The sequence below is a fragment of the Neopsephotus bourkii genome, unplaced genomic scaffold (genome assembly GCF_033783945.1).
Source record: "Neopsephotus bourkii isolate Nb327-2 ecotype Australia unplaced genomic scaffold, CSIRO-AGI_Nbou_v1 NB_1767, whole genome shotgun sequence".
NCBI classification, from domain to species: Eukaryota; Metazoa; Chordata; class Aves; order Psittaciformes; family Psittacidae; genus Neopsephotus; species Neopsephotus bourkii.
Window position 1 is genome coordinate 10,710,708 of NW_026902241.1, and position 13,473 is coordinate 10,724,180.

General features: G+C 51.8%; 1 protein-coding gene across 1 annotated transcript; it reads right to left on the reverse strand.

Moving 5' to 3' along the window:
- Window positions 1–210: 210 nt before the first annotated feature.
- Window positions 211–8,363, reverse strand: DLL1 (delta like canonical Notch ligand 1). Its single transcript, XM_061378515.1, has 11 exons — window positions 8,045–8,363; window positions 7,516–7,827; window positions 7,223–7,283; window positions 6,693–6,950; window positions 4,221–4,281; window positions 3,618–3,748; window positions 3,324–3,493; window positions 2,969–3,185; window positions 1,468–2,260; window positions 1,236–1,350; window positions 211–855 (listed from the first exon to the last, which is right to left on the reverse strand). Exons 1-11 carry the CDS (start codon window positions 8,102–8,104, stop codon window positions 850–852), a joined length of 2,184 nt encoding a protein of 727 aa, XP_061234499.1. The 5' UTR covers window positions 8,105–8,363; the 3' UTR covers window positions 211–849.
- Between the last annotated feature and the right edge of the window lie 5,110 nt (window positions 8,364–13,473).

Sequence of the window (13,473 nt, forward strand, 5' to 3'; positions counted from 1 at the left end):
CAGGGTCTACACAGAGCAAGTTGTTCCCCAGTCTTTGTGCTAGGTCTTGGTACTATCCCATCCACCTGCAAATCCACGGAAGTCTGTCAGATGCCTGTTTGCAAGGTTCAATCAGTGCATCATTGGTTACAGAACATACAAAGCACTCTGGTTATCATTAATAATATTTATTTTGGAAAAATATTTTAAAAATGAATCTTCATTAACAAAACGGTAAAAAAAAACTCAAATAACATTTGCACAATATTCCATAAATACATTTATATACAAAAAAATATAGTCACATAGACCCGAAGTGCCTTTTTACATATTTACCAAAAAATTTAAATTATAAAAAAATGAACATCACAAAATACTCAAACTTTACAATTATCATGAAAATATTTTTACAGATTCAAAAAAATAACACACTTTTTCTCACCTAGTAAAAACACATTTTAGTATCAAAAAAGACAATAAAGGCAGTGTTTGTGTCTCTAATTCAAGAAAAGACTGGCTCATAAGAATCCAAAATATACACTTCAGGCAGTGCATGCTTCTTATGTAGTAATTAAGTCCATTCATTTAAATATATATAGAAAAGCAACTGACCATAGTGCAATGATAAAATTCATAAAAGGCAGTGCAACAGTAATCTTTGAACACAGACCCTTGCCTGGTGTCCATCTTGTTTCTTTATTTTGCAGTCACTTTGCTAACTTCAGTAGAGAACCAGCTCAAGCCTGAATTTAGTTTCTCAGCAGCAGTCAGTGAAGGAATCTATATCCCATTCCTCTTTCAGCAGCATTCATCGGGGCACGTCTCCTCTGAAATTGTTCTGAACAACCACCTTGCCATATCGCCTCTAGTTTACACCTGGTGAGACAGAACATGAGCAGAGGTCATGAGATGGTAACAGAAAGTAAGAAGAGGGCTGTAAGGCTGCAGAGCACTCTGTCTTTACACAGGGCAAGAATAGGCACTGCATGAAACACACTAAAGGGTTGGTCAGAAGTCCACAACCACACTGTCACTGTACCCTTATCTGCAAAGTCATCGTACATGTAATAGCCACAGCAGCAAGCCACTGAGCTTGCCTTTATAACATCCACAGCACGACCAACTCGAGCTGGCTAGATCTCAACAGGTACGAATCATTGTGGTATGATGGAAAAGGGTTTAGCTGTCCTGACATGTTAGATGAGGTCTGCACATCAAGACTCCTCTGCTGCTCAAGTGCAAGGCAGTATACTAACCTCAGTTGCTATGATGCACTCATCTTTCTCTTCTGATATGACATACACCGACTGGTACTTTGTGTCCTTTGAAGTGGAATATACTGAATCTGGTCTTTTTCTTTCAGAAGTATCACTATTGAAGACAAAAAGAGACAACACAGGTCAGATGGCTGTTGCTTTATGCTACCTCTGAGGCACACACACATCTTTCCGAGTCAAGCCTCCCCCCATGCTCAGATGTGAGACATACCTCTTTAGTTGTACTGCACTTTTCTCCTCTGCCTCTGAATCATATGTTTCACACTTGGCTTCACATTTGCTGTGCTCCTCTTTAACAGAGTCCTCATTCTTGAGTTCATGCACCAAATTGTAATCCACTGATGGGTATCTAACTTTGTAGCCATTTTTATCAGAGTTATCACTGTGAAAGTCTACTTTCTTATTCGTGTTCTTTATCTGAGTGGCACCAATGACACTTATGGATATGTCCTTCTCGCGCTGGCAGTTGGCCAGGTTGTTCATGGTCTCAGTCTCGCTCCTGCAGGCATCAGGCTGGTGGTGACTCTTCTGCACTCTGAGCCTGACGCAGACGACCATAGCAGCACACCCCAGCAGCAGCATGAGGACCAGGATAATCCCAGCACAGACAGCGATCCAGGGGAACTGGGCATTCTGGCCTTCCGTGTACTTCTCGGTGAAGTCCACGATGACCGGTCCCTGCGGTGGCTCAGGGAGCAGGAACTGGCAGTTAAGCCCACCGTACCCCCGGGCGCACTCACAGACGTAGCGGTTGTTTCTTTCATGGCAGGTGGCCCCGTTGTGGCAGGGGCTGTGTTCGCATCTGCTCACCGGGGTGCTGCAGTTCTTCCCATTGTATCCCGGGGGGCAGGTGCAGGAATAGTCATTGACTCCATCCTGACAGGTCCCTCCGTTCACGCAGGGGAAGGAGGCGCAGTCGTCCACGTTATCATCACAGTGTCGCCCAGTGAAGCCAGCCTGGCACTGGCATATGTAGGAGTTCCCCAGATCAACGCACTGGGCTCCTGCAAGACATCAAGGGGACAAGTGCTGAGCAGTGGACAGAAAGACCCAACAGCCTCCCACCTGCTGCTCTTGGGGGACTGTCACAACCAGCAGCTGGGAAAAGCTTTGGTTTTGAGAGGTTAACTCAACCATGGCCAAATCTGATCCACCATAAAAAGTACAGGGTGTTTTCTCTAAGGAAGATATTTGTTAATTAGATCTATGTTTCATTCTCCATCCTATTCCCTTTTTAACATTTCACTTATCTTGGACAACAAAGCTAGTCCAGATCAGATTAATATCACAATCTCACATTACAGAGTTTGAGTGGCAATGAATAAGGAAGACTGCAGTAAAGAAAGTCTTCACTAGTTTAATGAGAACAGGAAGATTACTGTCAATGGATTACAAGTAATAATATTTAACACTTGCATGGCATTTTGCACCCACAGACCTCAGTGTCTTTGCAAAACATTTGCAAGTATAATCCTCTAGGTTTTTGTGCAAGAAGCTTCAGCCCAATTTACCTGCCCACAGCCACACTTTGAAAAAATGGGATCTGCAGCAGTGGCCCAAACAACACCATTAAAGTACAGATCCTCCACCAAGTACATCAACGTGTCATGGGCCACGATTCATCAATGGGCCTTGTTATCAGCTCCAGACCAGAAGCCAAAGCAACTGGATGGTCTCCTTTTAGAAGGTCACTGTAGTATGTTTGACCTTACCATTAGCACAAGGGCTGGAGCTGCAGTAATCGATTTTCTTCTCACAGTTGAACCCAGAATAACCCAGTGGACAGCGGCAGCTGTATCCCCCATCAGGGTTGTCAGTGCATCGCCCACCATTGAAGCACGGTCCATCAGCACAAGTCATTGCACTCAGCTCACAGTTTTTACCATAGAATCCTGGGGGGCATGTGCAGGAGTAGCTGTTCTCAAGATCCTGGGGGAAAGAAATGAGAAATGGTAAAAAAATTTACCTGAAGCTGCTTTGAAATTCACAAAGGGATTCTGAAAATCAGTAAAACTAATGTTAACTCCTCCCTTGGGGTTTCAGATGGCACAAGCAACTCAAACTTACAGTGCAGCTTCCACCATTCTTGCAAGGGTTGGCATCACACTCGTTGATTTCAATCTCACAGTTGGAGCCTGTGTACCCAGGTCGGCAAGAACACGTGTAGCTCCCCTGTCCAGTGTTGGTGCATGTGGCACCGTTCTTGCAGGGCTTGTGGTGGGTGCAGTAGTTCAGGTCTGTAAAAGGGGACAGACAAGACGCTTTCTAGTCTGTACGGCTAGCACAGGGTGAGGGAGCTCGAAAGAGCCACTTGCTCTCTGTGTTTTAAAACAGACACTCAGGCAAGGGCTGAGAACTCACCTTGGTTGCAGAAAAGGCCACCCCAGCCTTCCTGGCAGTTGCACTGCCACGGCTGCTGACAAGTACCATGAAGGCAGCCCGGGTATCGGATGCACTCATCACAATATCGGCCCTGCCAACCCACTCTGCATCTGGAAAAAAAAAGACCAACAACAAAGTCTCATCAGATTTAGACTTCTCACAGTTGGAAACCCTATCGCAAACTCTGCAAACACACTGATGCCAGGGATCAAGTTTCTTAAAAGCCCTCAGTGATCCTTCATGTGAGAAAGTCACCAAGTCCAACCATAGCATCAGCTTTCATCCACCCCAGCTATTTCTTCCATTTCCTTAGATAGTGCCATGGTTCCAGGTAGTTAATTTGTTTACTCTAACAACAAACAGCTAAACCTTACACACAGCACTGTAAACTCATCAGGTTAAGCACTGTTGTTTGACTTGTAGATTAATACTTTGATCTGGCACCACCTGGGTCTCTCAAATTACCATCTAATATGAAGGAAGGCATTTAAACCAACCCTTCAAATGACCAATAGCTTATTTAACACCGTAGCATCAGCGTTACAGACAAAGAAGGGAGCAGGAGGAGAGTGGAAAACTTACTTGCATTCCCCTGGTTTGTCGCAGAAGCCATGCTGCTCATCGCATCCAGGCAAACAGATCGCTGTAAACAAAGCAATCAGGGAAAGACATCAGCACTGGGGCCAAATGCTGCCCTTTTCCAAGTCCAATCCTGAGAGCACCTTGCAGGTGGGGAGCAAGCCCCTTTTACTAGGTCGGGGCAGTTAAGCACAGATGAGTTAATCTCTGGAGTCTGCAGGAGTATTGATCTCGCCCCGTAACTGGGCACTTTACTTATCGCCAGGGATGAGCATTCTTCTTAATACAGTTGCACACAGACAAAAGAGGGCTCACAATTGCTCCCTAGCCCACAGCCCCCCACCCCCCTTCCCTTCCCAGTGAGGGTCAGAAGTCCTTTTTTCCAATTCTATGCACACAGCTCCACCTCTTAATATCCCCCGAAAGTGTGTGTGCAGATAAGAGTGGACAGCTGGTGTGCAGGGTGCCAGTGCAAGACAGCTGCTCTATTGTCTATTCTCTCCCAGCAGCTGCCCCACTGCAACAATACCCCGGCCCCAGAGCCAATGGGGCCAGCGGCCGGCGGCCGGGCAGCCTATCCCTGCCCACAGCTAATCTATGGCACGCGCGTGATTTCGCTGCAAAAAAACTTTTTTTGTTGTTTCTTATTCAAATAAATAAGTCTAAAGTTCTTCCTCCCTCCTTCCCCCCCCTCTCCTCCGCCCCACTCCGAAAAGGGGCGGGCGGCTGGGTGCAGCCCTGTTAAAAGAGGTAAGCGAGCCAGCAGGAGGGAGGATGAGGGAAGGGAAAAAAGGGACTTCTGCTCATTACTTCGCCTGGTTATGGAACTCATTAAGCAGGCACTGCAAAGTTTTAATTCAACAAAGCCAGCCGGAGACAATGGCATGCGAGGGAAAGAGGGGGAGGAGAAAAAGAAAGAAAGAAAGAATCAGTGCTGATAATCAGATCGCCTCCAAGTTGCAAAGAATGGAGCTGGGGGCAAGGCAACGGGAAGCAAACTGCGACTGTCGGCTCCGCTCACTAACGGCAAAACATTCTTTTTGCATGCATAAATAAACACATCTCCCCTGCTTAGTATTGCTGCTATAAGCTGTTTTTTTCTGAGAGGAAAAACAGAGTGAAGAGCCTACATAACGAATCAAGGACAGCCAGCCTTCTACTTTGCCATGGGAAGAGCAGCGATGTACAGGCATCCAAAAGTGCTGACAGCCCCGAAAGAGCTCATTATCCAAATGCTTCCTTTTTCCCCACCCCTTGACACAGCTCGGCTAGGCACTTTTGATCATGGGAAAGGTTGTAGTTCCTATTTAAAACACTATCAAAGGAAATGTGAGCCTCTCTGCCTGCTGTTTATTGTGCAACTCTGTACCGTGAACTCCTAAAAGCATCCTAGCAGTCACTAACAGTGTGAATAGTCAGTTTTGGCTCGGTTGGTAGGAGCTCAGCTGAAACCACAGTGTAGGTGGGCTTTAAGAAAAACAAAAACACAACATGGAGAAAACTGAGAGGCTGCTTTACAGCCTGTAACTGTTTTCTCCCTGCCTGCCAGGCCCTTTGATGACTGAGAGGAGTGCTCACCCAGTACGTCATCCACCAGCGTACTTCAGATCCATGTACACACACAAACAGAGAATGCCATCACACACTGCAACAGGAGCTGTGTGCATGTTTGGATGTACACCACTGGGTATCTACAACGGTTATCTGACATCCCTGACTATCCTTGCTGTGATCTGTTCACTGTCCCAGCTTTTCCTGCTGTATCAACACACCACATTCCTCAACAACTTCAAGCTCAGGCACACTTTGAAACTCATCCCTCATACTTTATTAGTAGTAATGATCATGGCAATCGCACAGAAGAGAGATGGGGAAGTAGCTGAATGTTCTTGTGGCTCCAGGTGCAACGATGTCTGTTAGTGGCAGTTTATGAGTACCCCAAATGAGAAATGTACGGTCTAGAGGCCACAGAGATTATCTTGCCCTCCCAATACTTGTCTCAGCACAAGGTGACATCAGACCATAATAAGCCTACCAATAAGCCTGCTGCATGGATGTTTCCACAGCCTAGCTCCCTCTCCTGAAGCCATGTACCCTGTAGATGATGATATTGGTGTACCATGGTTGAAGGGGTGGCTACATATAAAAAGTAAGCCTGATACATTTCAATAAATCCTTGAGCAACTGCTGAACATTTTGCTATCAGGTTTGCTGTCTACGGCAATGAGCAGGAGTGTAATGTTGGCACTGACATTTTATTAGCTTGAGAAGGGGCTGTCTAGGTTAACTTCCTTTGGCAATGCTGAAGGCCTCCTGTCCCCTGCACCAGCAAAGCGTGCACACAGCATCAGACCTTCACTCACTGTAGCTTGGTTCCCCTCTCCCATGGGGCCTGATGTCAGAGAAATACCCCACAAAAGCTCAGAGAACACTGCTGTAACCAGCACCCAGGGAGACAAGAAGGTAGACACTCACGCTCAGTGCAGTACTGGCCTTTCCAGCCCGGGTTGCAGACTTTCTCGCCACGCTCTCCACAAGTGAAGTGACCAAAGGCATCATCTCGGGGGCGGCAGAAGACAGAGCAGCCTTCTCCATAGTAGTGCTCATCACACACAAAGCGGTAGGAGTACTTGAGGTCAGTGCGGCCACTGCTGTGGAGGTCCTGGGACCACTCTTCACCTACTGCCAAGTGCCTCTGGGTAGCCAGGCGGCTGATGAGGCGCTCGGGGTTTTCTGTGTGGAAGTGGAAAGGAGAGGTGTGATTAGGGAGCCCGAAGCAGGCAGGGGCACAGGAAGATGCTCAACTGGGGGTCTCTGGTGGGAGGGGAACAGCAGAGGCAGGATGATAGGGCTGTGTGCCAACAGGTTGGCCTCTTTTCCCACGGTCTTCTGAAGAGGAGCAGGGATGGGATGAGGGGAATGTGCTTCATACCGCAGAGAGAAGGGGAAAGTAGGGCTGCAAGGCTGGGATTATTCTGGGCAAGAGTCTGTTTCAAGATGGTTACCTGTGGTGAGGTCATCAGGAGAGTCCGTATGCAGCGCTTCAATTATGAGTGAGAAGGTGCCCTGGGGAAAAGAGCAGAGATAACCCACCAGGAGAGCATGAGAGCAGGTAAGGCCAGAAGGCAGCATCCCAAGCACCCAGGAACTCAGTTCCCACCCCTGGGGGGATCAGTGGTCCCTTAGAAAGGCTCTTACCCAGCTAGGGTGGCCCAAGTGGATAGTATGGGACGGGGTGGGATGGGATGGGGTGGGGTGGGATGGGATGAGGTGGAACGGGATGCCACCCCCCACTTACGGGCCAGGTGAAGCCGAAGGGGAAGCGGATGGGGTTACTGAAGGCCGGGTCCGCGCCGCCCGCGCCGTCGGGGACGCTGAAAGAGTTGGCACCGAGGACGGGGGTGATGGCGCTGCCGTAGGTGCAGGGCGGCTCGGGGGACACGCTGGCCTGGTAGTGCTTGAGGCAGACGCGGAAGAAGGTCTTGCAGTCGCACTGCTGCAGCCCGCCGCCGCCGGGGCCGCCGCCGCGGCAGCAGTTGCGGTTGCTGAGCAGCCCCTTCTTATTGACAAACTCCTGCAGCTTCAGCTCGAAGACCCCGGAGCAGCCGACCTGCGGGGCGGGGACAGCGGCCGTCAGCCCTCCGAGCAGCCTGCTCGCCCGGTCCGAGGATGGGCACCGGCGGGACAGACACCCCCCTCCTTCCCGCCTCCCCGGGAGCCGGCTGCAACAGGCAGTGGTAGTGCCCGGCACCGCGGCAGGACCCCGTCCCCCCGGTGCAGAGAGCACTGGAGGTGTCCCTGCCCCCCCTTCCCCCGCGAGCACCTACCTGGCAGCGGCTCAGCAGCGCAGAGAGGAGGGCGAGTGTCAGCAGGAACCGACCTCCCATTTTGGAGGCGCAGCTCTGGTGCGCTCGCTTTCCTCCCCCTTGTCTTCTCCTCAGAGGGGAAAGGGGACAGTGTCTCTCGGAGGAAGAGTAAAACACAGCGGTCAGAGCCGCTCGCCCCAGCAGAGCTGGAAGAGTTAGTGTCACGGTCTCCTCCTTTCAGGAGAGTCTCTGACTTTTTGTCCCCCCTCAGTCGATAGCTCTAGGTGTAGCCTGTCGGCGGCTGACAGCTCTTTGGGATAGTAAAAGATTAAAAAGAGGGGGAAAAAGGAAAAAAATATTAATCTGCTAAATTCTTTTTCTTTCCCAATCCACGATGCTCCTCCTTTTCTCCAGGAAGAAAAAAAATAAAAAAAATAAAAAATTTGTTTAAAAGGCAACTTAATTCCCAAGAGAGGCAGAGGAAAGGCTTCCCAATGAAGATCAAAAATCGGCGATCTGGAAATCCCGGCAGCGGCGGTAATTCCCGGTGCGGTGCGGTGCGGGAGCGGCTCTGCGCGGCTCTGCGCGGCTGCGCTCGCCCTGCGCACGTCGGGGCTGGTGGGTGTCAAACGGCAGCAGGTCACGTCGGAGCCTTGATCCCTTTTTGTGTTTTTCTTTTTTTTTTTCCTTTTTATTTTATTATTTTTCAGAAGCAGCGGAGCTCTCTCTCCTTGTTGTGGGCTCACTTTTGTTTTTAGAGGAATCCCAGCCAACAAAAACAAGCTCGTGTCTCAACAGCGGCGTGCTGAGCGTGTCCGGGTGTGCTCCTACGGGGGATTGGGGGGGGGGGTTGGGGGCTGCTCCGCGCTGCTCCGCTCCGCGCCGCGGCTCGGCGGCTCTCTCCGAGGGGGAAGCGCTAAGGATCTGCCTCTCTTTGGGTGCCTGCCTCCCTTATATCCCGCCGGCCGCCTGCATGCCTAATGAGATGCAAATGAGCAGCCCCCCAATCTGGCTAGAGCTGTCACAAAGGAGCCACTTTTCCAAACCCTCCTCTCAATGGATCGCCAAATGGTCAGTGAGCTGTAAAATGTGCAACCCTCCTCCCCCTCCCCTCCTCGCTCACAAAACGTGCTCATTTACATTCCTGCAAATTTGGTAACCGCAAGAATCCCCCTTCTGCCGGATCCGGGGAGAGGTAACACCGCGCCGCACCGGGCAGCGGCAGCGCAACGCGCTCCGCCGAGGAAACGGCCCCGGGGACGGCAGCTGGAATTACCTCTCCAAACTTGCAAAGCTACCGCCGTGCCCCCCAAAAGTAACTCGCTGACCGTGACCACTTCGAAGGGGCATCTTCGGCTTTAACGGGAAGAGGGAGGTGGGAGCCAGCGAGCCACAGCAAGGGGGATCTGATCCCTCGAAATGCACGCCGTGTTTCCCTTAGCATAACCAGGATAATTGGAAGGGGGGTGGTAGTGATGAATTTGGGCGAACCGAGCCGGGGCTCGGTCTTCCCTTGGCTCCGCTCACACCGCCAGTCCCGCCGGCGGAGGGAAGCGGAGTCCCGGGAATCGCGGCGGCGCGGGAGGGCGCGGGCGGGTTGGCGGGGGGGGACCCACGGAGGGGACCAGGCTGCGGGGCTCCGCGGGTCCCGTCCCCGACACCACCGCTGCCGGAGAGAGCCAGCGCTCTGCCCGGGTCCCGCACCCCTCTATGATTATTATCATCATCATCCCCAGCAACCTCTCCCTCTCTCTCTCTTTTTTCCTCCTTCAGCTTAGTAAAAAGTGAGTTTGGTGTGTGTCGTTCGCGTGGCTGTCATTAAGGCCGTTTGTTATTGTGTGAGGGCTGAATCAGTTAGCTCTTTGTGCTCTCAGCTGTATGGTAATGTAGACAGCACCTGCTCCCTGCACAATGCGAGGGAGAGAAAGAGCTCCCCTCGGCGCACGCTACTGCCTCTACAACAATGTCCGCACATTTTTTAAAGAAATCCCTTCCAGCACTTCCCCTCTCCGTAGGAAAAAAAAAAAAAAAAAATTAATAAAAATACCCTCACCAACCCCACAACTTTACACAAACCGGAAACTTATTATTTTTTTACATATCACACTCTAGAACTTTTGTTTTGATCTTCAAAACGTGGAAAGGAGTACACTGGTGCGGTGAAAAAGGGATACAGATGATGACCGTTTGAGTAGTATTTTAATGTTGGATGGAAGCGGGGGATAAAAGTCGGAGGGCGACTCTGGCACCCCGCTCCAAGCAGGGTTTTCCATTTTGCTCGGGCCCCCCTGTTTAAACACCTTCGGTAGGCGCAGGCGGATTCATTAGGATGCAAGGTGTAACTGTCTCTGTAAATGTCATTTTAATTGTAACAGATCATTTCAGCGCAGATTAAGCTTGTGTGCGAAAGGAGAGGATTTGGCCACAATAACCTCACTGTAGGTATGCCGTGCTAAAAGCCTTATTATGGCGACTTTATTGGGTTGAAACGTGCATTTGCATGGCAAAATGTGACTTTCATTGAAGCAGATGTCTTGATCACAAATTATCTTACAATGCGCTAGAAAAAAAAAAAAATCTTAAAGACTCCTTAAAGTAAACGCATTGGGTAATACCAATTAAAAGAAAATCACTAATGAGTTCATTCAGCCCAGCTCTTCTTGCCTGTTCAGGACTGTAGCTGCCCACGTTCATTTACTGGGTGTTGGTGGCATATACCCCAAACCCGAGCAGGTACCCTCGGTACTTTAACAAATATACAGACTTCTGCAACTCAATGTGTGCGTCCTTTACATCTAATTTTGGTCGGACGAGGGGCTTGCATACAGGTACTCTCCTCCCTTCTCCGCGCCCCTCGACGCTTAAGCGAAAGCTTAAATGTACAGGAATGTTTGGGGTTTCCCCCCACCCCGGAGTTGTATCTAGGCAAAGAGGGGAGCAGCGATCCCGCAGGCACCATGCGAGGGAGAGGGGAAGGTGGCGGGTCTAAGGCAGACCGGCCGCCCCCCCCCCCAACCCTCCCACCCTCTCGGTACCCATCCTCGGCTGCTGCGGGGACCGGGACACACAAGCACGACACTCGGAAGCAACGCCGGATTGAACTGTACATTACTTTTGCCACCTAGCGTCAGCATCTTTACAAGTGGCTTGCTCCTGCTTCTCGAATTCGGCTGCAGCGTTACCCCCGGGAAAGGGGGGGGGGGGGGGGGGATCACTTCGTATAGGAGATACTAAGCGAGTGGGGCGGAGAGGGGCTTGATATTTGGGGGTAGACTGTCGGTGGAGGAGAGAAATGATATATCACCGCGGATCTTTTAATCTGCGAGAGACAGAAAGTTGATCCATTAGCATCTCCTTGCTTAAAAAACTGGAAAGAAAAAGTTACACGCGCGAGGGCTTTAACCCAGGGACAGGGAAAAAAAAAAGAAAAGACCCGAAAAAACTTGCCCCCAAATCCTTAACAACCCCCCTTCGGTACCGGGTATTTGTTAAATTGACGTGGCACAGATTTCTCGATTACCGCTGCTGAGCGTGACTGAAAGGCGCCGTGAGAGCCGGCAGGATCCTGCCCACGGCGCTCATTCTTCTCCCGCTTAATTTATGCCACGCGATTCTGTATTGGGGAAATCAAGCAGAAAGCTCCTTTTTCTGCTTTTTTCCCCCCTCTCCCTCTATCTTTCAGATGCTGGGCTAACGGGGAGACTGTTTAACTTAAGTGTTTCTATAGGAGGCTGTTGTAGTTTAACTCCTGCCCACCAGTAGCTGAGGCGAACAAAGGAGGGACTCGAGGTCCAACTATTCATCCATTCTCTGCACTTTAATTTTCATTGATTTCGCAGACAAGGGGAGCCCTTAGGGATTCTCGCTGAAGGGGGATGACACGCCTTTAGACGCGATCAGCCCCCCAGCCAGCCATCTGCTCCCAACCAAATGGCGCTTTTTCGCTCCCAACCGCGTGTCTCCGCACCGCGCTCGCCCGCCGCCCCCCGCGCCTCCCTGGCGCTGGTAACCGCGCACCGACACCGACCCCCGCGCATGGGGATGGGACATCTTTCCCACACCGACGCCCGAGGCTCGGCTGCGTTAGCCCCACCGGGGACAACCGGCGGCGGGACCCCCGGGGGCAGAATGCGGTGACCCCGCACGGCCGGGATACGGTGGGCCCGGCCATGGGTGGCAGCGACTTGCTGGGGCGGGTGGGGTATTGTGCTCTCCCTCCTGCCCTAATCGATACCCTCCCTGCAACCACTCCCCTGCTCTGCCCCGGGCGGGGGGGATTTACGGTGTGCAGCGCAGCACCGCTGCCGAGAGCACCCCGTCAGCCGAGGCCTTTATTTCTAAGCGAGCCAGATGATGGGAAAAGTCACTTCAAAAGGATTAGCGTGTGTGTGTTAATTAGGGCGACGCTCTGCCATCGCTGGCGCGCAACCCTGGTTTTTTCCCGGGACGGAGGGCTCCGGGCATATGGCGAACGGTGCGTCGGCGGAGGGACGTGTACGTGTGGAGCTATGTGTAGCCGAGTGTGCATAATATTTTAATTAGGTCTATAGTCCCTACGGAGGTATGTGTGAGCGGCTGCCCCTCCGCCGCAGCCCTCCCCGCACGCCCCCTTCACCTGTCCCCCCGGGACGGGATGGAACGGGATGGGAGGATAGGGGAGGGCAGGGCAGGGCAGGCGGGGCGCCGCCGGGCCTGGGCTCTGCCTCCCCCTCGGGCCCCGCGCTCGGCGGCGTGCCCGGGGTGTGGGCTCTGTCCGGGGCCCCGCCGCCGAGCGCCCCAACCCGACCCGAGTCGGGAGGGCGGGGAGGGCGGAGGTGCCGCAAGGGGCTCTGCCGGCCTTGCCGTGTGAGGGGAGGGGGATTAAGAAGTTTACCGTGTAGGTTAGCCCAAAATTGCAAAGGCATGTGCTGATTAGAATAAGAAAGGGCAGTCGCGTGGCTCAGCTGGCACACAGCGAGGCCAGATGATAGATAAGCAGCTCTGGGCCTTCCCTCCCCCCCCCCCCCCCGCCCCTTTTTCAAATCGCAAATCATCTGCTCCGGCCCTATCCTAGCCCCTCATTTTCATGACAATGGTTGTGTGTTTACCTGTGATCCTAGGACGGGGCATTCCTTTGTCTCCCGAGGAGATTACCGCAGCCAGCTGCTCTGCAACCCTTCCCTGGGCAAATCCCGAAGTGGCCCCTATATGTGTTTTACTGATTGCACACGAGCAGAAAGCGAGAACCCCCCCCACACACCCACCACCACCACCCCGTCCCATCCCGTTCCCCTGCGCTACTTGTTTGTTTGTGTTTGCTCCCTGGCTTGCTTCCGACGGGATTTTCTTCGTGGGAAACTACGAGGGATAAAATTGGTCACTCGTGTGCGTAAACTGCCGTTGCTCCGGGAGCAGAGGAGCACCGCCCGCTCGAGGGGGCAGAGCCGTGGGGCCTCCCGGCGACGAGGGGA

What these genes read in the sequence shown, in the direction of transcription:
- DLL1 (XM_061378515.1), bottom strand. Translation starts at nt 8,104, where the DNA reads ATGGGAGGTCGGTTCCTGCTGACACTCGCCCTCCTCTCTGCGCTGCTG. An exon ending in TCCTGATGACCTCACCACAG is followed by an intron (nt 6,951 to 7,222) that starts GTAACCATCTTG and finishes ACTTCCACACAG; the next exon opens with AAAACCCCGAGCGCCTCATC. An exon ending in TGGCCTTTTCTGCAACCAAG is followed by an intron (nt 3,494 to 3,617) that starts GTGAGTTCTCAG and finishes CCCCTTTTACAG; the next exon opens with ACCTGAACTACTGCACCCAC.